At 41.0% G+C, this 26,898-nt stretch overlaps 2 protein-coding genes across 3 annotated transcripts; both read left to right on the plus strand.

Annotated features, from left to right (window-relative positions):
- The first annotated feature begins 138 nt into the window (after positions 1-138).
- On the plus strand, positions 139-9,862 carry LOC118413381 (oxysterols receptor LXR-alpha-like). The gene is made up of 9 exons (XM_035816742.1): positions 139-290; positions 2,694-2,896; positions 3,337-3,477; positions 3,702-4,483; positions 6,729-6,806; positions 7,144-7,290; positions 7,645-7,738; positions 8,306-8,419; positions 8,662-9,862. The coding sequence occupies exons 2-9, from the start codon at positions 2,719-2,721 to the stop codon at positions 8,898-8,900; spliced, it is 1,773 nt and encodes a 590-aa protein (XP_035672635.1). The 5' UTR covers positions 139-290; positions 2,694-2,718; the 3' UTR covers positions 8,901-9,862.
- Positions 9,863-12,991: 3,129 nt separating this feature from the next.
- Positions 12,992-26,812, plus strand: LOC118413379 (oxysterols receptor LXR-beta-like). Of its 2 annotated transcripts, XM_035816741.1 has the most exons (9): positions 12,992-13,108; positions 13,569-13,578; positions 21,536-21,716; positions 22,074-22,214; positions 22,593-23,479; positions 23,665-23,811; positions 24,110-24,197; positions 24,596-24,709; positions 25,472-26,812. In XM_035816741.1, exons 3-9 carry the CDS (start codon positions 21,551-21,553, stop codon positions 25,705-25,707), a joined length of 1,779 nt encoding a protein of 592 aa, XP_035672634.1. In that variant the 5' UTR covers positions 12,992-13,108; positions 13,569-13,578; positions 21,536-21,550; the 3' UTR covers positions 25,708-26,812. The 2 variants fall into 2 exon arrangements, with proteins under 2 accessions (XP_035672634.1, XP_035672633.1); XM_035816740.1 differs by lacking the exons at positions 12,992-13,108; positions 13,569-13,578 and adding an exon at positions 15,640-15,858.
- The last annotated feature ends 86 nt before the right edge of the window (positions 26,813-26,898 follow it).

Here is a 26,898-nt window from a genome sequence, read left to right on the forward strand (position 1 = left end):
ATTTTTTTTCTGCCAGTATTTGATATCAGAAGAATTTTCAAACATATTAAGTTATCTTTAGCGAAAATCGTACCATTCTCCAAAAGTGGGCGGGGAAGTCGGTTCGTGTTATTATTTTTTTGCTAACATCTGCTTGGAGATGAGACCTCTGACCGCCCCCTGACGACTGATGACGTCACCCATCAGCTGACCATCAGGGGTTAGACAAACTCCGGTACTAGAGGGCAATGACCTTGCGGTGGCACAGGAGGTAAATTCCTGACCAGAAAATAGCATCTGCCTCAATCGACGTAGGTTGATTACATTCTTTTTTTACAAATACTCTTACCTCAATTGTATCTGCTCAAAGCGTGCCCAGATTTGCGTTCAGTTGCTGGCTGGATTTTGCTAAAAAAAAAAGATTATGGATATGGCGTCCATACGTCCATTTTCTTGGTAAACACACGCCGTGTATGAGAAGACCGTGAAATCCACCTCTGTCAACATTTGCTCAAAGTCTGACCGTAAGACTGTGGTGTGAATCAGCATTGCGTGATGTGTGGTAGGTAACGTATATAAGTACACCTTCCACTGTAATGTGTTGTGGAATCGGTGCAGTGTGGTTACAAACGTTACCGTGGCAAACCGTGGGTGGGGGAGGGCCACAAGTTGACCACAACGCAACATACAAGGGACGACTAGAGACGGTATGTTTGCGTCTTAGATTATATCTTGTTATCTTTTACACGAAATGGACGCTTTTGGCATCATATTTTGCGAAGGAATTTGAGGAAATAAGTAAGTCAGTCCCTGGTCAGCAATCAAAGATGGTGTCTGCAAAATGTGTTGTGTACAATTTACTGTGTTGTGTACAAATACTACATATTGGCGCAGTCGGACTGATAATTTTTGCATCCAAGGAGGTTCCTCTTCAACCTCCTTGTTTCATCTAACGTTACTATATTCTATGGTGTATTTGATTGGCAAAGTTATATAGTTATATTGAGTCGACTATTAAAAGATTCAGTCAGCTTCCACAAAGACACTTTTGTGTCCACATAAATTAACGTTACGTTCTGAAGAATTTGAAACACAAATGGTGAGTAGAAATGGTCACCTGGCTCCTGGAATTCGAACCAGCACCGAATCCAGGCCACCAGCTTATAAACCCAATGCCGTTAACCACTACGCCAAAAGGTCGGACCCATTGGCTTGGCCAGTTTGATGGGGCTTGACCCCACTGTTACAAATTAGCATCAAGGTTCACGGAAAAGTTTACCTTTACAGTAAGATCTGTTTGGAGATTAGGTTACCACACCCCAGCCTGATGTCAAAAATATCTATTGATAGACATTTAGAAATTTTTGACGTTGGGGTCTGGTATTCAGGCTATCATATGACATATCCCCAGCAAATGGTAAGTCTCTGCTGCAGCCGCGCTTTCTAGTGGAATGCATCAAGTTTAAATAGTTTGCATCTGTAGCTCGCTTTCTCAGTAGCTTAACATGTACCAGCAGTGTTAATTTTCTTTCCTTCAAGCCGATACTATCAATGCAATGATAGATCTTTAGTGCACTGCATCATTCTTTTACACCAAAAAAACGTCAGAAATTCGCACACATATAAATGCTACAAGTACATTTGTTCAGCACAATGTAACTTACTGATAAAGGATTAAGTTGCCGGTGAATGTAATAAAAAGTATGGTGGAGTTTAATTCATAGATTTGGTGGATAAGGTATGTAACAAATTACACTAGGACTTGTAAGAATTTCTCAGAATGAGTGGAATCGCCATTACGATATCGGGAAAATTTCTCCCGAAAGGTCCGGACCATTGGTACGATACCTTACCGATAGCTTAGCAGGGGTCCCCGACAGCTTCGTGTGCGTGTAGATACTTCCCGACTTCGGGAAGGCTCATTAGCATATAACGCCATTTGGAAAATCGCGCTATATGTTTATGACTGCAAGCGCCATGGGTGTCCGGCCCCCTACGTTCTAGATCCCTCCCGACATCTCCACAGATATCGGTAAAAACTGTGTGTAGATTGGGCCTTAGTCAGGCTACTGTAATTCCTGATTTTTTCAATGTACTTTTATGTTCACAGTTTTCACGGTGATGACTGTAACGTGACCTTATCATTACTGATAACAAATAATACATGAGACTTTTTAATGCCCACCTGCCACCACAGTGAACATTTAGTTCCGAGAACAAGTTGAATTTTCTCAGACCGTGAAAGTTTGGTACCGAGAAGACAAAGTGAATTACAGTATGTCATTTGTTTGTGGTATCTGGAACAAGCCAGCACCCCCACCCCCGTAAAAGTTTGTTTGAGCTAACGCCTGATAATCGACAAAGCTGGGTAAATAGGAAAATTGACTTTCCAAATAAGTGGTCTCTACAGTGTATTAGAACACAAATGTCACCATTAACTTACTAGTAGATCTATATAAGTTTGACTTATATTGTAGAAAAAAATTAAATTGAAATAAAATGGACTATGAGCCCACAATGGACTTTTCTGATGCATGACTCTATCCAGCTTGCATGTTTGATTGAACTTAAGGTTCTCCCTTCTGAGATAGCTTTTTGGTACATATTTGTCTTAGTGACGAGTTTATGCAACAGTAAAGAGGTTAAAGGTGCAATGTAGGAGGAACATTTGTTGATTAGATGTATGTCAAACACTGAATTTGTATTTCTTTCAGAAATAAAAGTTGTTCATGCACCACCATGAGTAAGAGGGTGTCCATCGCCGCAGTTTTTGAGGAAGAGGATGATGATGATGCAGGGTCCGCACAGGAAGTCGTGACGTCGGCCATGTCTGCCGTAGCCGGTAACGACTGTTTGGTATGCGGAGAAAAAGCATCAGGGTTCCACTACGGAGTCTTCAGCTGTGAGGGCTGCAAGGGTGAGTGGAGTCCACAGCAAAACAGTACCTACATCATGTATTACATACAACATGTAGTACATACCGGTACAACAAGTTTTATGATAGCTGAAGACTGCTGCACAAAAACCTATTGGTGGCAAGGACTTAGGTGGTTAAGGTTATTGACTTAGGGTACAAAAGTTCTGGATTAGACTATTTAAAGTCCCTAGCTCGACTTAGGAGAAAGTAAGCTTCACAGGAAACACAACATTTTTTCCTAGGCCTTACTATAAAGGATGGCTATTATCAGAAAACAGGAAACTATCAGAGAAAATGAAAGCTATACCGGGAAGACCAGCTTTTTGCTTTGTGTTCCCCTAGATTGCTTTTGCCACTACAAATACCCATAAGATCTTCTCAACCAAGATCTTCTTACTAGTATGTCCCCCCTCCCTTTCCCAACACCACACTTACTGCAGGGTTTTTCCGCCGAAGTGTGACCCGAGGCCATGTGAAGGTCTGCAGATGGGGGAACCAGTGCAGTATGGACCTGTACACCAGGAGGAGATGTCCCGAGTGTCGCCTCCGGTCCTGTAAGGCTGCTGGCATGAGACCTGACTGTAAGACCCTTCCTTGTGTGAATAGATGTAGAACATTATACCATTGTTATCAAATATTTCCCCCTCCCTTTGTCACCTCCTTGAACAGAGGTGTCTATCAGTATGTGTTCCCACATTTATGATTTATTACCATATGCGGGTATGTATGTATATATTTGATGGAACACATTTTTACTGTATAAAACTGTGGAGAGTAGTGCCATTCGGCTTTCTTTGTTTTACAGGTTTGCTCTCCCAGGCCCAGCGCAGGTCGAAAGCAATGTGGCGGAAAATCAACGAAAACACTCATCCAGCAAAGACCACTGCTAGTGCTACTGCTAGTACTAGTACTACCGAGGCGTCTGCCGATCAAGACCAACCAGAAGTGCCACCAACAAATGAGAGTGCTGAAGAGCCATCACCAAGGTTACCGGTGTGTCCTGACTCTAGCCCTAGCTGTCCCCAGCTCCAGGATGTGTCATCATCCTCCGTTACTCTACCTTCCATAGAACAAAGAGAGATAAAGACTGAGAAAATATCTCTGCCTGCCAGGGAGGTAACATCCTCAAGCATGCCGACAGGCCCGCCCATGACCAAACAAGCCTTTCACGCCTTTGCGGCCAAGGCTGGCAGAGACATGATGTCATTTATATCTCTGTTGGCCCACGACCCCGAGATCCTGTCCCAACCAATCAAAGACAACATCACTGACGTACCCCATTGTACGGACAGCACGTCTGACCGCAGTCCATCCTTGAGTATCTCTCTTTCTTGCGCGGATGCTGCTGCATCAAAGCCCTCCACGTCAGCTGAAGGACTTTTGCCTGCTACAGCCAATCAGAATGTAGAACTGACCAAATCACTAACCTGCAGGGCGTCACCTGTCCAGGGGAGTGACTCATGCTCAGGAATAACTGATGTTGCCAGCGGTAGCACAGCAGGGAAAGAGGATGATGATAAAGCAGCCCTTGTGGCTAGACGGGACAAAGGGCCTGCTTTTATACAGCACCTTTCTTCACAAAATCTGGTAATTACTTTAAATTTCTAGAATTCTGTTTTTGCAAAACCTCAGGAGCATAGCCTTTTGCATATTCATGTCATGATAGATATTGCTATCAATACAACTTTACAAGTCAGCCAATGTGGTAATGTGTATTCAATGTATGTTGGATATCAAAGTAGTTGGTTGTAGTTCATCATCGTATTTGGTTGTAGGTACAACATGTTTGTTTACGTACAAGTTTGGCTTTTTCAAATGCATTCAAGAGCCTTACAATTTGGTCACTTATTTTGATGACTTTGGATAAAATGATAAAGTACTCAGTGAAAGATTATTATATTTCAGCCATACCATATATGGTATGGTGAAATATATTGTATTCGTAATGTTTCTTTCTTTCTTTCTTTCTCCTGTCAAATCTTCAAAGCGATTCATCTCCGTCGTTCCATGACCTAATGACCTGAAATTTGGCACAAGGGTAGAGTGGGTCAATACCGAGGTGTGTTTTTCATATTTTTTTCATATCTGCCTCTAAAATGATTTTATTGAAGTTTAAAGGTCATGTTTTTACCAAAACGGTATATTGTGGCACCCTGTTCCCTTGAATTACAATGGAATGACCTTAAATTTGGTGTAGATAGGCATTAGATAGTTGTTAAAATGATCCAAGTAAATTTTTTGGCATAAACCAATTTCAAATAATTAATTTCTGCACTTTTCTGAGGGAAAATTGGTTTTCTTTCGGTCTTCTCCCGTGAACTCCAGTGACCCCAGAGCCCACACGTGCCAGGTGCCAGCGGTCTGGGGAGAGCGAGAGTTAATTACTTTATGGACGCCAGCCAATCAGCGACGAGAAAGGCGAATGCTAGTTAATATTCATAAGCGGGGCCTTGCAATCCCGTATATACACAAACAGATGCATATTACAGCCTTACAGTGGCCATATGGTACCCTGTGCCCGGTTTGAAATTGTAGTTTGCGAGGATTTGGAGTTCAGACAGGGTCATTTGAGGGGTAGCGGACGGTACGTGTGCATTGAACGTTAGTGTCGATGACTTTACCAACATTCCGCACGGCACTATCAATCATTTTCGGCAGATTTGGACAGGGAAAATTGGACAGTTTGAGTTTAGTTTTGATACGTAAGTTTGACAGTGGCGAGAATGGATGTATTTTTCCCGAACAAATGTAGGTACTTCTAGTATTGTTGTTGTTCTTTTTTGACGTAAACTTTGTACATTCAATTTGTAAGTAACTTTAAACTGCCAGAGTTTGAGCCCAATAAAACACTCTCAGTACCAGAGTATCACAACTGACCTCCGAAAAGAAACCCCCGAACAAGGTAGAAACACGTATCCTCCAGGTCTCGCACGCTACGAGCAGGAAATTATAACACTCAGACAAGATTACGTCCGATGGCTCAGCGGATTGCATACAAAGTAAAACAATTTAACAGTGGTATGCAGGGGCATATACTTAACAAAGAATTCGAAGGAAAATGAAATATATAGATAAAGCCAAATCAAATTAACTTGTTGGTCCTGGGATTTTTCAGAAAAGAAATGAAGCGACAGAGTGGTAAAATTCTTGTAAAAATTCGAGACGTCTCCGTTTATGCAATGGCTCATACAAAACAAGAAGAAGATTGAAGTTTTTAGTTTAAAAAAAAAAAACACTCCTACTACACAGTACCTGCACCTGCTTGACAATTATTAAAACATATGCCCTACTTGCTTAAAAAAAAGTTAACTGCAATAATAAATGTACCCACATCACAAGGAGATTATGACGGTACTTAGACCTAGTTATCGAAATGGAAATTGTTGAATGGCTTCATGTAATTTCATGATGAAAATCTTCTTAATGGAAGATGCGTTTTTTTCACTCTCGGAAAAATAGGAGCTGCCGCAATTCTAAGAACCAATCAGTTATGCATAGGCGCTCCTGTGGAAGATTATATTCTTCCATATGGGCCCGGGGCATATTGGGCAAGCTCTGTTTTGACCTGGAGTCAATTCACAATATTAGTTCTCTTTTGGAGATAACTTACAGTTAAAATATTGCATTTTTGCGCAGGAGTGACTTGGAACAGTCCAATGTTGCGTGGGAATGGGTATGGCTGAAATATGCTGTATTTGCACCCAAGCAAATGTCGGCCTTTCTAGTTATGTGACATATTTGTATGTAAGAAAAAATGGATGTATAGCACTGATATGCAAAACATGTCATGGTGTGCTTTATCAATAATTAATGATGAGAAATATGTTTTCAGGCAATCCTTTCAGAAATTCTGGCATTCAAGGAAAAAACTGTGGAGGAAGGACGTCGCAACATGCTGAGAATATGGCAGGTAGGTATGACATAAACAGTAGAAGCTGTTTAATTGCACACCCTATTTGCCAGTGTATTTCATGCAATTATCCAGCTGGTGCAATAATGCGAAATTATCCAGCTGGACTGTACCTGTTTGGAATTTGGGGATTCCGTTAAGTTAACAGAAGTATGCATTAATCCGCTGTGCAATTAACTGTATTCTACTGTACCAGCAGTGTGTAACAAGTTATTTTGTGTTTTCAACTTTTATCAGATATGAAACTCCTCATCAAGTGCAGAATGCTAGGCAAAGCACTGATCTTCATACCTTTTTATCTTACAGAATTGTATTGGGTTTTTTTTTGCAAATGTAGGAAACCCAGGCTTGCAAGACGTTGGAGGAAAAACAGATGGTCCAAGTACGGCATATGAATGACGGGGTGGGGAAGGTCATTGCCTTCATCAAAACACTTCGAGGGTTCAATGACCTTGCTGTTGAGGACCAGGTCGCTGTTGTAAAGGCATGTTTTTTTTATTTTACTTTTTCGAGTTGCAAAGTTTGTCTGCATTTAAAGCACATTTTAAGCACTACAACCCAGAAAAGTTTGTTGTGGTAAAACGTACATCAGGTTACAGCTATCAAGTTAGTTCACCTGTGGTTTTGAAACTGACAACAGACTGTGTGTATGTGTAGCTTTGTCTTGTATTCTAGTACTGCAACTGGAAAAAATGGCAGATTTTGTAACATAGAAACTGCATCTAAAATGTCGTATCAGTTGTTGTAGGACTTGGTGAAGAAAAACTAGATGATTCTTGGAGAAAAAAAGACTTCACAAGTGTGTTGATAGAGGAATAACATTTATCATTTGTTCCAGGGGTCCATTTTTGAGTACTTTTTGATAAGGGTGTGTCTGGTCTTCAGAGAGTCTGGGTTGGGACTTCAGGACCTACAAGGGCTACTGTCTACCAGTGAGTGACATTTTTCACTTTGTTTTAAAGTAAAATGGTAGACAGAAGTACATATCAACATCTGGTATTTGTCTTGTTCTAGCTTCAAGTTGTGTCTTTAATTGCTGCTCTTTCAGATAGTCTTCACCAGTAGCAAATTGGCATCTCAATATGCTTGGATCCACATGGCCCTCTGTAATGTCATAGTAACGGGAAGGAACAGGCATTTGTAAGTCCTATTCCCATTGCACTACTTCTGAGAAATATTCCATATGTGAACAAATTGATGATAAAAGAGCCAAACATTTCAATGGTAATGTTGTATTTACAGGGTCAACATAACAGGTAACAGGTTCCTTGTTGTTCTATGGGGAGGCAGAGGAGCAGACTGGAGCTAGAGTAGGGTACATTCCATGCATATCCTGATAGGGGATTATGTTATGGTCAAAGTTTGGTTTCCATTGATTAAGCTGATTTCCTAAGAGACAAAGACATGTCATGGAAGACAGAAACTCAAGAGTGGACTAAGTCCTGAAATGACAGTCTCTGGGCAGAGTGATGTAAATGTACAAACTTTTGTCCCCACAGTGTACACAGCAGAATCCATGACAACATTTCAGAGGTGGTTTGAAGGCATCTGGAGGTTGAACCTGGACCCAGTCACCATGTACCTCCTCCTTACTGTGGTGGTGCTGTCACCAGGTTTGTAAAGAAAACATCTCCACCAGCTCTGCTGGATTCAGTCATTCATTGTAAAAGATGTTCAGACATGGTCTGAGACAGTTTGTTACTTGAGTACTTAATTTTTTAGACATTACTCCTTTGAAAGTTGATCACGATCTTGAAACAAGCGGATTAATTGACAATGTACACTTCTAGTATCTTGAGAAAATGTGATTCTAGTGTATACTAATATTCCATGTGTTTTTTGTGTAATCTTCCAGATCGCCCAAGAATCATGAACGTTTCCGACCTGGAGAAGTCGCAGGCACAGTACCTGGACTGTCTGCAGGCGTACTGTAAGGTGGCTTACCCCGACCAACCGCTGATGTTCGCACGGCTCATGGGCAAGCTGACGGAAGTGCGGCAGGTGGGCCTCATGGTGGAGAGCTGTCTGAACACTGACTGTAAAGCCATCATCAAGAAACAACCTGTCTTACCAGAGATCTGGGACCAGGACTAGTCTCTAACTAATCTCCAAGCAGATCTATCAAGGACAAAGACAGTATATAAGGGCTTTGTTTTTCAGTTGGGCACAGTTCAGTCCTTGTATACTGTCTTTACCCTTGTTAAAACTGCTTGGATTTTACTGTTGCTAGTCCACAGCAATGGAACTCTTGGTTATCGGGATCTCCTGTCATTTTTTTTTCTGATTTGAAAAAGGAAAAAGATCAAATGTACTGTAGATTAATTTTACGTTGGAAGGGACTTGATTTTGTGGTAGGGAATAAGAATTCACAGTTTGTATTGGTTACAATGTGGTGATTTCATGGTAGGGAGATCCTTGTGAAAACTGGTAACCCTAAATGTTTCAAAATTTACAGTTCCATTCAGGCTATGTACCTTTACAACCCAAGTCTGTGTGTTCATAGTTGGTAACAATTTCCATTTCTTTATGTCACGAGGTTCAGCTTTTTATCAAGATTAGATTATATAGTTCCGGTGAATGTCATGGACAATACACATACATGCACACACACACTTACTATCCGGTTTATTGTCAGTTACTTCCTGAAGACTCAAAAATGTTTGCCTTATGTAAAAAAAAGAACCACATTTTGGGTATTGATGGTCTTTGATACTAACTACAATGTATGTGCTATTGGCTTTTGGGAACTCTATTCTCAGATTTTTAGAATATTGTAGAGAAAGAGCTACTGTAGTTTATATAGTAGGGAAAACAAATGATTTTCAGTTGTGCTATTGTCTGCCATACTGGATGGTTAGACCTGGAAGTTACTAGTACCAGGTGAATTTGAGTTTGATTTGCATAAATTACATGTAATCCTGACATTAGACAGATATGCAAATTTTAAGTCTGACTCTTCTAGCATGCTGGCTGTGGGTTAGGTGTTGTCATATATCATACTGTATTTCTCTTGTTTACTTTCTAACATATACAGTTTATAAAGGGTTTTCATATCATTTGCCTGTCATTAGAATTTTTCCGTGGTCACTACTGACCAGAGGAGGTCATATATTTGCATGTTGGAACACATTGGTAAGGTAGTCATTTATTGACAAAGCCTATCTGGCTGGTAATGGCCTCTCGCACTCTGGGGCAGACCCCCTACACTTATTGATGAGTGTAATGTATGGTAGATTCCTTAACGTGGAGAGGTTTAATGCCTGATTCTTAAACACAAACATGGGACCTTACCCTTCCAAATTACACTCAACACAAAAATCTTGATTAATCATTTTTATTTATGAGCATCAGGTCTGCTTCTGTGAGTAGGAGTAGTAGGTAACATCCAGTTTTTGAATGTACTGCTGCGTGGGTGCCTGACAGGGGTAGGCAGCAGTCTGCTAGTCTTCACACCACGGCTCTTTGCAGCAGGTTCACACTCGTAAGGCCGCACACATTGATGTCCTTGAGTATGGCCATGTTGATTTGATTAATTATTATGGATGACATCCGCACGTGCATTAATTTTCATCCATCCCCAAAAATTTTTGATCATACTGTGAATGGTAGAAAGCAGCTGTAAAGTAGTCCCCTATGTACTGCGGCTGCAGTAGTCTGGACACCCCGCAGCAGCTGGGAAATGGGAACATACAGTATATCCTGTAAATTGAAAAAGAAATACAAAATGTATGAGAAAACGGATACTAATGTCATTGAATGCCAAAGTAAGTTCCAAAGTCAAAGAAGAACATTTGAAAGAACAAAAAAGAAAACTCTGCTACATGTTTTGTACATGTATTCTTTGTACCATACTTTGTGTGTTTTAATGATTGGTTCAATCACTTAGATTTCGTAATGAAGGCAACTTTTTGGCCAATTTTTTATTCACACTCTTGCATCATATTTGGGTTTCACAGAGGACGTTAGCCATAACCTTGTAATGAAATCAACATGGCCTAGATTGAAAAAAAGTGAATTTTCTTTAACCATGTTTTTTTGTTTGTCCATGTTATCTTAATGATAACCAACATCACTGAAACATTTCTCATGAAAATGGTACCTCCTTTGATATTGTAGCACTTTTGTGGAATATTTTGAGGCAAAAATAAGTGTTGACATTCCCCTGCCAATGTCAGACACTGCTGGCTGGGGAACGTTTGTGACATACAATGTACTGGCATAGTCAGCACTGATGTTTCAGTTTTACATTTAGATGTAGTATCTATAACCAATATATCATTGTTAAGTTATTGTTAATATCAATACCATACAATTGATAAAGTGATAACAAAGATATGACTGATGAAATTTAACTTTGAAACCTTTTGTGTTTATTGTATTATCATATTCAGTTGATGATGATACATATAAATGAGAATCTTAATTTGTTGACTTTTTTTGTTACGAATGGGGGGAAATGAAAGCCACTGGGCTCCATAAATTTATGATAAGTGACCATGAGGACAGTAGGAAATAAATTGCTACTTTTGCAAAACATCTTTTACGATGTGATATTACAGAGGTGTGTGTAGGTTCATTCCATGAAATCAAGTTATGTACAAATGTATTTTTGTAGGGAGGTGTTGGGAGTCAGCTGTGGTAGGATTGAATGTAAAAAAAAACATTGATGTTGTCTAAAACATTCTGTCCTTGTGTATGAATCATTTTACTATTGTTTCTTAGTGTGCCATTGACTAAGAAAGGCAATGTTGATTTCATTATATGGATGACATCCTCTGTGATCTGGGAAACCCCAAACTGATGCAAGCGTTTTTTGCAAGGCCAAAACAGTTGCCTTCATTATTGAATAAAAGTGTTCAAAAATGTGATGGTTGAACGATGACATAACATAAAGAATATGGTATGCCAAACAACAGATTTTTCTGTTTCTTTCTTTCTTTGCGTCTTTCTACTTTGACCTTGGAATTGGCTGTGACATTCTATTATATAACATTGGTTTATGTTTTCCAATATTTTTGTTTTGAAATCTACGGCTCATTTTGCATCTGCTCTTATGCGATTTACATTATACTAGTTCTTCTACAAGGTGTATATAGGTCTTCCGGCCTTTGGAAACAGTTGAAAATTTAGCCTGACTAAAATCCTTACACTTAGAGTTGGGGAGGGGGTCATTAACCTGGGGGAGGAGTCATTAACCCCAGCCAGTCGAAAATGGATGCGCGTGCGGGTGTCATTATAATCAAATCAACATGGCCTAAGGGCAAAAAATTGGCTTGATAATGGTGGCAACTAGGGCTGGGTATCGGTACAGCGTACCGGTACAAAACCGGTTTTTCGTATTGGGCCGGTCCAGAAAAACCGGACCTGAAAAAATTAGGTGGACCGAATGTTGGACCGATTACAAAATTAACAGATTATTTTATCAGGCATTCACACGTTTTAGCGCTTGTAGATGGAAGAAAATAACAAGAGTGAAGTAGAGTAGAGTCTATAATAATTTCTACCAAGTTTTACAGCCAATCGTACCGGTGCAGTTAGCGTTGTATAATTTTAAAGCGCCAGTGTGAGTCTAATACTTCACCAAACAGATTTCTTTGTAGTAAAATGGACCATTGGTATGAGTCATACTGCATCAGGTTCAGGTCCGGACCTGGACCTAATCCTTTGGACCTGAACCGGACCTGGACCTGAATTTTCTGTACCGGTACCCACCCCTAGTGGCAACCCAATTCCGAAAACAGTATACTCCATTAGAAAGTAAAGTTACGATGTGTTTGATGGCAAAAAAAACAGACATCTTTAAATCCCAGGATTATCTGAACAGGTCTGACAGGAGATTAATTAAAATACCGTCCTAGAGCCGCTTTTACAGTAAAAAATCTTACGTATTTATTGAAACCCCTAGTAACATTATGTCAAAAACAATTTTGACGTTATTTATCTGTAAGTGTAAGTTACTGTAACGTTACAGCTACAACAAAACAAAAAAAAACGAATTCCAAAACTCTCAGCTTGCTTCAAAGGTGGGACCTGGATTGCTTACTTGTCATAGCTATCTTGGGAAAACATTACACATGAATGTACGTGGCTACAATGCTATGTAGTTGAACCGCTTGTGTACATGCACACATCCCATTTCTAAACACTAGACGACTCTATTGCGAAATACACTTCCGGGGGACCTTTGACCAGCCCTTTTGTTTAGACAAGTGACGTAGGTGATTGCCCAACCACAGAGACCGGAACTGACTAGACATCGCTCTGCGGGTCAACAACCTACAGTTTGAGACTTACCAAAGCAGTTGTAACAGTGGTGTTCAAGGACTGCTAAACCGAAGACGCCTAACGGCTTAAGCCTTTTGGCCGAACGGTTTGCACGTTCGATTTGTGATCCGGCTGCCCGGGTTCGGCGGGGGTTCGAATCCCGGGAGTCGGGGTGTTGTTTCTTTCTGTTCTTACTCGCCCCTCTGGTTGTTTCACTGGTTCCCACGCCGGCCCTGTGAGTAACAGGCTTGTATGTGCCACACAGGGATGTCGATCTCGGAGATTCGAGGACGAATCTTGAAAAGAAAAGGGGGAGTAGTGTAACAGTGGTGTTCAAGGACTGCTAAACCGAAGACGCCTAACGGCTTAAGCCTTTTGGCCGAACGGTTTGCACGTTCGATTTGTGATCCGGCTGCCCGGGTTCGGCGGGGGTTCGAATCCCGGGAGTCGGGGTGTTGTTTCTTTCTGTTCTTACTCGCCCCTCTGGTTGTCTCACAGTCATTCTCACGTGAGTTTGCCGAGCAGTTTCACTATGGTTACCGCTTTACGAGTTTTCAAACGTCAATTTACAGTTCTGTGAATTAGGAATGCTTATTTGTGTTGCTTGAAAACTCGCACGTAAAGACTTGGGGTCGAGCATTTTGCAACCGCTGCAGTATCGAGGAGGCCGATTTGGGGGTTTGCAGTTTACACACTTGTCTGCAACTGGAGCGATTTAAAAATATATTACCGAAGCCAACATTGTTAACTTGGTGGTGGCTAAAACGGCAGTCTCTCTTGTTTTTCTAAGTTGAATTCAAGGTCTCATGGGGTTATTGTCTCGCCGTAAACCCGATATTTTGTTCTGAACAAAAAGTTGTCCTTGGTCTGTCAAAAACCGGACTCACAGTGAATGGATAAGTACAGTCGGCTCTAGAGATTGTTTACCTCACTAAGCCCGAGCAGTAACGTTACAGTAGTCACTATATGGTATAATACTGTTACTAGAATTTTTGCTTCTTTCTCAGACTAGTTAGACAGTCTCAAACTCAGACTACTCAGTCTTTCTATTTACATTTATTTCTGTGTTTGTATGGACAGTTGGATACCGATAGCTTTCCTTTGTTTTGATGTGTTTTCAGTTGTTGTTTTTTGGCTTCCGAAGATTTTGAGAGTTGTCACTAAAGCTAAACAAGTAGTAGCCAGTTAGATTCGCTGCAAAGTCAATGGATTTTTCTTCTTTAGCGATAGACTTTTTGACTGAGGATCTTCATCATGCTTGCTTCACGTGAACCCAGTAAGTCGAGCACATGTACACAGGTGGGCGTGACGTCACAAAGCACACACCTCCAGCAACACGGCCTATGCCCCACTTAATACCATCAATGGCTGCTATGCGTGACCACAAATAGTGGCATTCTCCCTCGGGAAAAACACCTCAACTCAATGGAGAACAAGGGTTTACTCGGGGTTGCTTTGGTGATGTCATTCATAAGTAGGTCATGATATATCACAAAATTTAAAGAGGTTTCAAAGGGTTCTCTGGTCGATCTAAAAGAACGTTGTGTGAGACGAAGCGAACAAAGATCAACAAAGGGAAGTTTTCCCAGCCGCATGTGTTTTCTTAGTAATCATACCCGTGTGTCAGGCTGCTTGTTTTGTGTGCGACATTCACATTATTCACTTCATTCATAATCCACGTGTTTTTCCCATTGTTGTTTCTATATAGTATAAAGTTTAATATGCCTGAGTGTATATTTTGTGTTAGATTTTGCTTCGTTGATTTTTGTCGGTATGAACCATAACTATTGTTAGATGCATACCGGAGTGCACGTGTACTGTACAACTGTTGTGTCGAAGCAAACATCAAATCTCATTCGTTTGCACGCTTTCAGTTTATCCTCTTTCCGTATTCACTCAATCATTCAAAACGCTGTAGATAAATTCTATCACCGACATCTTGCGCAACATGCCTTCCTGTCGTATTTGTAAGGGTTCTAATGATAAGAAAAATACGCTGACGTTGATTTTGGGCGCTGGTGCTTACATTAACCACTAGCTATTGTTCTTGTACTTTGTGCAGCGATGGAAAATATGAGTCAGGTAGTCATGTGCTATTTTCAACCAGCAGGTCGTTCACGATTCAGGTAACCATGGTTAAAGGATATCCCCGGAAGTGACGTCAATAAAGATTGCTAGTCTCTTCCCTAAGTAATAAAGGCTCCTTCGGCAAGTGTGAATGTATACGTGTCAAGCCATGCATTAAGCTTGCCAAAACGACATGAAGATACACTGTATATAAACCGCGAGTATTTATCATTTGTCAAAGGAGCTGTTCATGGAGTATTTTCTTTAATAACTGACCGTAAATTTTGTTAATTTCTTGTATCATTCAACCCCAAGAGGAGCCTTGTAGAGGCTATCAAGGGGATCCCGTCAAAAAGAGGGGAGGGGCACGAATACAATACTTATGACCTGCTGCTGAACCCGTGGATATGACTCAGCTCTTTATTTAGCCGAGGTGTTTAGTGACGTAAATAGGCCCTGGACCAATCAGGACGCGACTTGGCGTGGCGGGAGCCGTTGCAAGTGTACTTTAGGCATCGCTTCTCAGGTGTTTGGGGTGACTCACTGTTCAGTTAGCGACGGACAAAGATCTGCTCCAACTGTCCCTTAAGGGGTGGTTTACTGGAACCAAGGGTAGTCCACGTGCGCAAGTAGGTTGGACTGGTCATCCCTCGATCTACCTTTGACATTGCAGAGCACCTGCTGGGTCTAGTTGTACCAAGCCATCGTATCACGTTTTTTGGTAGGTAAGCCTATAGTATAGCCGCCATGTGCCCGCATGATCATCTGCTAGCTTTGTTATTGTTATACCTAGGAGGGGGAGGGGCCGCTGAAAGCATTGCAAATATGAAAATATAGGAGTGGAGAACTGTGGTGTTGCTTTTGAGTCCTTGCGATTGCCGTCGTTGTGCCATATGTCTAGGTATGCACTAGTATCTCGTACCTGTTACTGTTGTTACCGCCCAGGTGCGATTTGTATGTACGTATAGTCTATAGATGTATGGCTCCCGGCATTGCTTGCATACCCTGCATCGTAGTGAGAGTATTTACACAGTTCATGGTAACCATGGCAATAAGAAGAGCAAGCAAGTGGCAAATATACAAAGTGTATTGAAACCTATAACATGTGCGTATCGCCTACCGACTTTCACTTCTTGGTCAAGCAAGCCAAACGCAACCCCAAGCGGTTGCACAACTCCCATCCCGGAAGGCTACAGGCGAGGACGCCCGCCACTGGATGCATCGACCCGTCCCCGATCGCCTCGGTTACCGCGTGTACTGGGCATGTACAAGGGTGGGGAATGGGTCAAAATAATACCTTTACAGAGTATGGTATCGTTGAATGTTCGTCCTGTCCTATATCGTGCTGTCGGACAAGAAATAGAACGCAATGTGGCGTTGGGTCTCTGCGTCGACTGCGAACGTTGGGACGAGACTGTTTACTTATTCATTGCCAACAGCGAACGTTTTCCTTTTTCAACCCTGTTATATTTTCCAACGCTACGAAACATCAACTGCTGGTATTGTGTTGGATGTGTTTGTGGTTTAATGATTTATACACATGTCACTGTTCACATTGTGTTCCAGCACTGCAACACAAACCGTCTGGTGTACAGTGGCTGCCCGGCCGTCTAGACGGACCCCCTGGCACAGCTCCACGTACATTAGGGGTGAGCCAGTACGGTTCATCGCTATGTATGTGGTGTACCGGTGAATAAAAAAAGAAAGAAATATTTTCACCGGTGATATTTGTGGAGAACCTCCCACAATAAAGTCGGAAGATGCCACAAGAAGGTCTTTGAGGCGGGTCAATGACCTAAAACTGAAAAAAAAATGGCCGCGGCCACATTTTCTCACGTTCGCAAGCCATTCTTCTTTGTCATCCTCCTTGATTGAATTTCGTGCTTTTACACCGCGCGTGAAAAAAAAAAAAAACTTACGACCTTCGGCGTTCACCATATTCAGTTTACAAGCTAAGGTTTATATTGAAGAAAGAGAAAGAAATGCTGTTTTTTTCTTGCGTGAACTGACAGTAACAACAAACAACTGGAAAGACTGTAAGTGGGTAGAAAATTTAATCGACTAATGGAGCGCTTACGTTACAGTGGTCATATTTCCAACAGATAAATCATGCCCAAGAGCACGGTAAAGCGTAGAAATTAGAATCTGCGTTGCAGGTAGTTACACTTAGAAACTGTTCGAAGTTTCGCAATCAAAGCTCTGCCAAACTGTCTTTTTTCCATGACGTCAATACATCCTGTTCTCGGTGTAATGTTCCACAAATAAATGAGTCTATATATTGTTCCTATGATACGATCTTGACGACGTGACCACAATATAGGTCACCTTTCTGTATAATTATAACGTTTGATGCTTTTTTTTTCTTTATCAAATTCCTTTTTTTCATCCTCGTGAAAAAAAACCGTCAGTCATCGGCTCTTACAATTGATTAGTTGACATCTGACTCTGAAAGGAAATTTTCATCCAAAGTCAACATTTACACTGTATTCTTTTATATTTCATGCAAAATTCCTCTAGTGTACACGTGATTTGTGAAATACAGTAGAAATTTGTTTTACTACCATAGGCCTCATTTAGAACGATTGTTGGTGGTGATGATTTTTGTGACGGATGTTCCAGAGATTTAGCTTGAGTATCAGCCTGGTTAGTTTATCGGGGCTCCCATATCATACTCACCTCTCACCAGGTTAGTGAGGGGGGAGTATGGGATCCGATATGTGAGTATTTTTTTAAACGTAATTTGTAAACCTATGGTAAAGCCCTGCTAAACAAGTATAACTGTACATAATTTGGCTCGGTTTAATATAAATACTTAAACGTTCAATGTGTCATATGCCGTGCACATTTTTTAGCATTACTTGCAAATACAATATGGAGCACATGCATGTGCAGTGATACTTCACAATGCTTGTATCGATATTTATATGTGTTGCTTTCAGCAGATACAAAATATTCCCAGCTCAATTCACGTATAACCTCCACCACACTCCTTTGATTATTGAAGATTTGACGAATATGTCCAACTGATTTGAAGTAATTTGCCAAGAGTATCATAGGCCAAAAGAGTACCAAAGAGTACCAATGAGTCGACGTCATTCACCATAGGCCTATAGTTCACCGATTTCTGTTATTTTCCAGCAACCCAAACTGGACAAAGAGGGCTGGCGGAAGTTAACAAATTTAGACATTACTCAACATTCGATATGGTACATGGCAGTTTTTGTACAACTAAATCGAAGGTTCAATCATATACAAAGTAAATCATACTGTTTTACGGCTGGATAAGGTGTCTCTCGCAGATTTGAAAGTTCTTATTTCTGAGCAAATGTCATCACACGTACTGGAAGATCACATCTCCTTAATAAACGTTATAACTATAAAGCAGCTCAAACCAGCTTACGGTTATTGCTTGCAGTTTGTGCGGTTGTAGAGTGTTCAAAATACTTATTACTGGGAAAGTTACCAGGGATGATCTAGAAGAAGGGCAAGGGTAGAATGTCTGTTCATCTCCATATCGTTTTTGTTCACGTTCTTGAGCTGACGGATCCGTCAATTTTCTCATGTGCAACTTATAGTCAGTTCTACATACAACGCGCCCTAACCTTTCTAAAATGGGTTTCGCTACTAAAAAAGAGCCCTCGTTATGTTCAAGAGATTGAATTTATACGTTTAAATCAGTAAGTACTTTGTACATAGGAAGAGATTGTCATAAATTGCAGCTTTTATCTGTAAATTAGCAAAGCCACAAACGATTATGAAGTCGCTTATAGGAAAAAGATAACGCTAAGAGTTCTTCCGACTGAGTACATAGGAAGAGAATGTAATCAATTGCAGTTTGATCTGTAAACTAGCAAAGCTACAAACGATTATGAAGTCAGATATGGAAAAAGATAACGCTAAGATATTTAGCTTCCGACCGAGTGGTTGTGCTTGAAACTGAACGTACAAGAGATTTACCAAGATGGCGGACCACCGGGCAAATGTTGACTATATAGTTGTTGTTCAAAGGAGCACATGCACTCTGATATTGTAAGAGAAACTTTTTGGCAGCTAAATCCCAACATCAATTCGACATAACGCTACCCATTCTGGGTTGATAAAGAGACAGAGTGCGTCTCGAAAGCTTCCCAAGCTTCGAACTGTAGTTGTGTGTGCCTATTATGGCGTTCACATATAGTACATAATAGACAGCCTCTGGGTTGCAATTTTTGTCTCCAGATTTGAATAAAAAAGTTTTGATACTGTAAAAGAAACATAACGAAATAATAGAACCGTCTGTACTGGTTATACCAATGCACTGCATCGGTGAATCAGTGGCAAGTAACCTAACCTGCCGGTCGTTTTCACCTGTGAAGTAAACAACTTAGAAAGGTGAATCTATATCATGTATTGTTTGTAGAACCTCCAACCCAAATATAAAGTGAGAGTTGTTATGAGACAAGAATATATAGGTAAATAACATCTTGTGTGTGTTTCTGAGAGATGGACCAGCGCTGACAGAGATATCTAATTTGGTCACTCCTAAGCATGCCACCTGTAGGCTGTATGGCTTTATAGCTAGCCAAAATGGCGGCGTAAACAAGATGGCGCCGAAGGTGTCGTGTAAAAAGTCACCCAAGATCACCGTGAAAACCACGTCGTTTACATAAATATAATATACAGCCCACAATTTGTGACATACACAGCAACAGTTATAGATATGGTCAGTAACGACGTAGTGGAGCAAAGACGATTCGTTAAAAAATCACCGTGACCATTATGAACCCGTATCAGGAGACAAAACATAGGAGCGACTAATTCACCCCCCCCCCCTCTGACAGTAATCAAATCTCCTTAGCATCCCAGTTTGTAACCTTGTGTGAATTTCATATCGGCGACAAAAACGGAGAGTGTTGGTCACACGCCGGGAAAATGACGTCCCTCACACACAGTGCCGTGTCAGACTGTTAACTACAATAATGAGATACTTTCTCGATAGACAAAGGCACACCATATGATCATATTGAATGATCACAAATGATTTAGTCCAATCTTGGCGACTATGAGCAGTAACGTATTTTCATTAGTGGTATTGATGTTGTTTGTAAAAGATATATAGTGTGGCCTCTCATGTTCTGCTCCAAGAAATCTAAAGCCCAACTGTTGAAATGATCCAGCCTGTATCCGCTCGACCGTTAGAAAGCGACAGGTGTGTCGAAGATTTATGATTTCCGGTCAGGACGACACAGTACACTGATCCCGGCTAGGTGTGCGCCGATCCTACCAAAGATACAAGGTTTCCCGCCTGTCAAACAGGTCCTTGGGTAAACACAGCGTTTTGCCTGCAATGACTAAATAAGGAGAACAGCTATGAGCTATCTGAGTCATTTCAAACGAGTTTATAGTGGCAGCCACCACTACATGGGCATATAAGGTGTCGCATTGTCAGGTTTTCGTGCCACACCTAACAGTCTGTTTGTCTTTGTCCTAAATATTTGTATTGAGTAATGGTAATCTACTTGATGATAAGAGTGTTCATATTTACATACATCATTCCTATAATAGATATCGATGTTCAACTTTTAGGCTTAGGCTTTTTCACGGTACATTTCTTTACCGTGTTTCTGCCATGATACCATATATTTGGCAGGACCACGAACAGTACTAATACTAATACTGTCTTATTTGCACAAAGAAGAGGTCAAAGATAGTTTGGATGTGAAGGATCTGAGAGTTGGAAATCAACATATTTTGATACAAAGAGATTGTGCTTGTCTCATCAAGCTGCTTACCCTAACAAAACAAATATATTTCATACACATATGACAATGCCGTCCGCAGTTTGTCAGAAGTATGTCCTTTGGATGAAGCCCACAGGCAACTACTGACCCTAAACTGTCAGTCGTTATCTAATCCTTAATCCTTTAATAAAGGACGACGACAACTTCCGTAACCTGTGGGACTGAAGAGTACACCTTATCATGAATTAGTTTGTGTCTTTTACGACCCGGCCATGTTAATTACGGAATCAGCATACATGGGTTTTTCTGGTAACCTTCCTACAAATTTGTTGGTGACATGAATATATTTATACTATCAGGAACATGGCGATTAAAATGCTGTGTTGAAAGACACAGTTCAGAGATGTCTGTAACTAATGTATGCATTACATGCGAATATATTGCAGTAATGCCTGTTGAGTATTCATTTCTAAAAGCAGTATGTACCAACATGGGACATGGCCAATTACAAATTTATTACTTATAATTACACAGTGTTCTAGACATGAATTGTTAATTTCTTTATTTGTTGGGGGCAGATAGTCAAATGAATGTGCATGCCTCCTATATACTCAGTGGCATATTCCATTATAGTGTAATCTAAACCAAACAATTCTATGATTCTATATTTCCATGCAGGTTCCCTTCACTATTATGAATGACAAAGTGACAGTAGATTCAATCTTCGAGGATGAGGATGGGTCGAACGATGAGAAGAATTTACCTCGTCCACCGGAAGTGGGCCGAACCAACTGCGTGGTGTGCGGGGACAAGGCATCCGGTTTTCACTATGGTGTCTACAGCTGCGAAGGGTGCAAAGGTAATTGAAAACCAGTATCCAATGGATTTGTACATTAGTTTTGTGGATGTTGATTATGCGTTTACTTTTGATAACGTTCTCTGTTCAAACTTACAAACAAACATATTTTTCGTTGTGGGATTAGAAGTTGAACATTAAACGTATCGAGAAGTATTAGATCTATAGCGTAAATGGTACTTATTTATGTTTGTCTACATTGATACACCTGGCTGCTTTGGACATTAATGTTCTAGTTGCCAAATTATACAACTAGAAGCGAATATAAACGACCAACTTTCCCCATGTTACGATTCGTTGAATGCAAAAGAAAAGATGCATGAAAGGGTCTGGCTGACAATGTTTTGTTTTTTCCTTCAGGTTTCTTCAGGAGAAGTGTGAATCGAGGCTATGTCAAAGCCTGCAGATGGGGGAACACATGCAGCATGGACCTGCACTCCAGACGGAGGTGTCCTGACTGTCGCCTCAGGTCCTGTAAGGCCGCTGGGATGAGGCCCGACTGTAAGACCCCTTCACCTCTACTATTACTACTTTGAAAAAAAATTCAGAAACAACACCTTGTTGCACACTCAAAGGAAGCACGAAGTTCCTTTTTCTTTGTTAGCAGGTGTCCAAGATGTATGTTAACGTGGCTGTATCTGTATGTAGGTTGGTCTATGTACATGACAGAAGGACTAATTTCTTTACCCTTGAACGATCTTTAAATACCATTTGCACGAATAGACTAATATCAGTAGAAATTGTTTTCTATACAATCTCATATATTTCTAAAAGTCAGTGAATGAAATTAAGACATTTACCTTCATCTGTCACCAGGACAACCATCAGTTTCAAAAGTAGTTTTCGACGATACATAAGTGTCTGGTTGCTATTTTGTAGGTCTGCTGACCCAGGCCCAGTGCAGGTCGAAGGTGATGTGGCGCCAGCGTCAAGCATCAAAGTCATCAGCGGCCGGATCAAAGGGCGGATCTGCCGGGACATCTCCACTGTCCAGTCAGAGTGTGGCGTCCAACCAAAGCACGGAGGAACACTTCCCGTTCCCAACAGTGTCAGAAATACCCACCACCGTCGACAACGGTCTTCAGTTGCCTGAGAGCGGTAACGTGCAGCCCTTCACGTCCGAGGCCGCAGACGACAGCAGCTCCCAACAGCTATTTGAAGAGTTGATGGCATCGTTCGACGTCGGTTCGACGAATCCGATGTTTGCTCGCTCCGACTCTATGGGCAGTGAAGACGTGCTGTCCTTCCTGTCGCTCCTGGACAATGACTCAGAGCTCTTTCCGACTATAGACCCAAGTGCCACGAACAGCGCTCCAACTGGCCATCCAGCAACAAGCCAGATTGCCATCGTGGCCCCATTGCAGGTAGAGGACACGTCTACACACACAGAGGCGTTCCCAGTTCTCCAAGCACAGCCAAACAGCTCAGAAAATGTCGTCTCAACAAAAGATATACCCACTGTATATGCCAACGATCAATCACTGGGGTTATCTCATTCAGATCCCAGCGTTAACAGCTTTCCTGGCAAAACAGAAGCACCAGCTATGTCACAGACTCCAGAAAAGAACGACACCAAAGATGGCGCCTCCGATGATCTTGTACGCCAGAAAAGCACCCCAGAAGTATGTGGAACGAAAAAGATGTTTGTAAGGCCTGGCATAATAGAAGAGCTTGCACCAAACCACCAGTTGATGATATCGGAAATTTTTGAATACTGGAAGGCAAACGCTGCCGCAGAGGCCAAGTATAACAAACTGTGTTATGAGGTAAGCGACTAGATATCAAGTCATAAACTATGCCTATAATGATGTGATCATGATTTACATTGCAAAAATTAACCTTCACGACTACGTTGATAGATGTTCCTGTCAGTTTTGTATGGAGATAATTTTTTTACCATTTACAAACAAAGAGTGTGGTTAATGGAATGGGCATCTTTATTCCGACTCAGGAATCGATGAAGGAAGGGACTCCGGATGAAAAACGGCGGAGAACCTTGCATGAAGGAGACATGTCCGTCAGGAGGTACGTGTCGTACTGCAAGTCGTTACGGGGCTTCAACGACCTGTCCATGGCGGATCAGATAGGTGTCATCAAGGTAAGGTCACTTCTACGACTGTACGAATGTATCAGATGAGTGTATCAGTGATTGGGTGATATTAGTTTCAGTTATCATTCATCTAATCCGTCATCGAAGGTTAGACATCCAGGTGAAAAGATATGTCAAATAGCATTTAATCAAGCATTCATTCAATCATGTAAGAATCATAAAGACCTGCATCAAATGAATGCTAAAGTTTGTGTAATAAGTAAGTTAGCGTAAGAAGGCATGTTCCATTTTAAGGTGCTCCTGGATTACACAAATGTAATAACGGACATTCTTTCCTGTATCACAGGGATCTATTTTCGAATATGGTATCATGAAAGGCACTACATGCACTGACGATTTCGCGTTCGACAAGTGTCGCCAAATTGCACTGTTATGTAAGTACCGTTATACTTCTAAAGTGCTATTACTTTGCTACTGTAAAGTCATAAATGTTCACGGTAGTTTTATTATCGCGATGACTTCGAAATTGAAAGCATAACACCACTGATATGTGTTTTGTAATTCTCCTGGACTGCAGTATTGTTTCAATCGCCACCTTAAAACTAAAACCACCGCAAAATAAAACCACCGCAAAAGCAAGTCCATTTACAGTATATTACCCACCTGACACGATATGTATGTAATTCTATGGTAACATTTGAAACATCCTGAAATGGAAAAGCGTATATTTGCATTTCCAATAAAGATACAACTTCGTTATAGTCTCATCGATAAGCTGAAGTAGTGATTACACCTATCAGCCATTGACAACATCTTTGTTTCTTTCTTCCAGGGTACACTAAGGAAGTCACCAACATGCTGATGGATTGGTACAAGGGGATGAAGGAGCTGGATGTGGACACGATGACAATCAACATTCTCTGCTGTGTCATCGTCCTGACACCAGGTGAGTCAACCAGTTGTTACATAATTCAAATAATCATTCCTGACGATCCTCATGAAAAATCTCAAGATTGTCTGGAAAGATCGTAAGATTTACTACAAAATCTCAAGATATTGGGAATAAACCTCCTCGATTTTCAACGAGGCGTGGAGCCCCCCCCCCCCCCTCTGGGATCATTACGATCCGTTGAGTACCAGAGAAGTTTTTTTTTACAAAATTAAACATCACATATGTACGTTTAAGCTGTAGGAGGCTTCAAGAAACAGTTAAAAGTGCTCTGCTAAGTCAATGATAATCTGCTAGCTGTTTGGCAAAAACTACTGGCCTGCCTAGTACCTACTCTTATACGTTGTGCTACTGACTGACAAAACGTGATGTCATGAACGATTTTTCTTATACATTGTACTAACGGTTGTGTAATGATCTTATCGTGGCGTCGGGCGTGGCGTAACTGGTAGAGCGTTCGGCTCGGAATCTATGGGTCCTGAGTTCGATTCCCACCGTGCCCCCGACGTTGTGCCCTTGGGAAAGGCACTTTACACGACTTTCCTTCTGTCTGTACTGTGTGTGTGGCACTGTTAATATAAGTTACAAAAAACTGCCACATTGTCCTCGTCTGTCCAAAAGCAAATAGAAAAAAAAATGATCTTAGCTTGTTTGTGGTTTGCCATTCTTAATATTAGTTTACTTTGCCATACAGTGTTAGCCCGGTTGCATTCTGTGTTGGATAGATTTGTAACAAAGTTCCACGCTTTTGTTTTCTAGATCGGGACAACGTCAATGACCGTGCGACCCTGGAGAGCGCGCAGCAGCTCTACATCGACCTTCTCCAGGCTTACTGTAAGGTTGCCTACCCTGGCGAACCGGCGATGTTCCCCCGTCTCGTCAGCAAGTTGGCTGAAGTCCGTAGTGTTGGGACAGGCTGCCAGACAGGGCTGCGGCCCGAATGTAAGACTGACATTAAATCCCAGCCATGCCTGTTAGAGATTTACAGCAAGTAGCAGAGGATGTGCCTTCTGCAATGTAATGTAATGTAATTTAATTTCCTTTTGTATGATTTTTTTTAAAAGTCTCTTTCTTTGGAATCATCAGTGCATTGGTGCTAATTGTCCGATGTTGAGAGGTTGGGCACTTGTTTCGTCTATACGTGAATGTACATACCGATATGTTTTGCTGGAATAATTGGTTCTAAGGTTGTGAGCTATGTTGGAGCTATAGGTATAGGGTTACCATTGTGTGTTATTGTTTTCTAAGTAGTGGATTGACCATGTCTATCCGTCTGTACATGTTATTGATATGCTTCATGTTTTGATACTAAGTGATGTGAAGTATGTACTCGTACGTACACCATGATGTAGGTATTGAATATCATGATCCTACTTCGTAGTTGAAAGGCGGTGTTTGGCCTAAGTTAGGTCATTTGTACATATATGTATATATTGATAATACGTTTCATTGTCACTAGGCTGTGGTAAAATTGATACTAACGTAGTTCTAACAAAGATTTAAGACTTGCCAAGATGCAAGACTTTTCTTAACAGATATTCGAGGTTTGAAGGGGCCTATAACTTCTAAGACGAAACTTGTATTTGTTGTGTTTTCACGGGCTCTATATCTTGTCAAACGAGTCTTTCCTAGCATATTTGCACCATGCACGAGATCATACTTACTAATCAAGTGTTCAATGTACAAGAGTAACGTTTTTGATACTCAAAATCTGACCTAATGAGTGTTCGGTACGATTTTTAATGAGTTTACGTAATAGATTTAAGATGGGATCGTTAACAAATAGTGATGATGTAATATAGACTGTTCAAAAGACCACTGTCTTTGTCAAGGACATAGACGATAGCGGGGAGCGGTGGAGTCTACTAGGGGCTTTGGAAAATTCACGTGGTCTTCATGATCCAGTCGTTGCTATGTAGCACTGCCGTGTTTAGATGTTTTGACACTACTATTCCAGTTTCCAATTAGCCAGTCCACAATTGTCAGTTAGGCCGTTGTAAGTTATCGATGTAAAGTTTTGTGCTGTTGTCATTAAGAAGAAAACCTTTTTGTAAGACATTGTATATAAGTGGGAATTTCAATAAATGCCTCTCTGTGGTATATTTGGTCTGTTGCTGTATGGTGTTGTTTGAATGGTCTGATTGGATCTAGTAAAATAAAACTCTCGACATCATTGATATAAACAC

This window comes from Branchiostoma floridae, chromosome 4 (assembly GCF_000003815.2).
Source record: "Branchiostoma floridae strain S238N-H82 chromosome 4, Bfl_VNyyK, whole genome shotgun sequence".
Lineage (NCBI taxonomy): Eukaryota > Metazoa > Chordata > Leptocardii > Amphioxiformes > Branchiostomatidae > Branchiostoma > Branchiostoma floridae.

Coding starts and splice junctions, on each gene's coding strand:
- LOC118413381 (XM_035816742.1), top strand. CDS start 2,719: ATGAGTAAGAGGGTGTCCATCGCCGCAGTTTTTGAGGAAGAGGATGAT. Junction 3,478..3,701: donor TGCTGGCATGAGACCTGACT/GTAAGACCCTTC, acceptor TTTGTTTTACAG/GTTTGCTCTCCCAGGCCCAG. Junction 4,484..6,728: donor ACCTTTCTTCACAAAATCTG/GTAATTACTTTA, acceptor ATATGTTTTCAG/GCAATCCTTTCAGAAATTCT.
- LOC118413379 (XM_035816741.1), top strand. CDS start 21,551: ATGAATGACAAAGTGACAGTAGATTCAATCTTCGAGGATGAGGATGGG. Junction 21,717..22,073: donor CAGCTGCGAAGGGTGCAAAG/GTAATTGAAAAC, acceptor TTTTTCCTTCAG/GTTTCTTCAGGAGAAGTGTG. Junction 24,710..25,471: donor TGTCATCGTCCTGACACCAG/GTGAGTCAACCA, acceptor TTTGTTTTCTAG/ATCGGGACAACGTCAATGAC.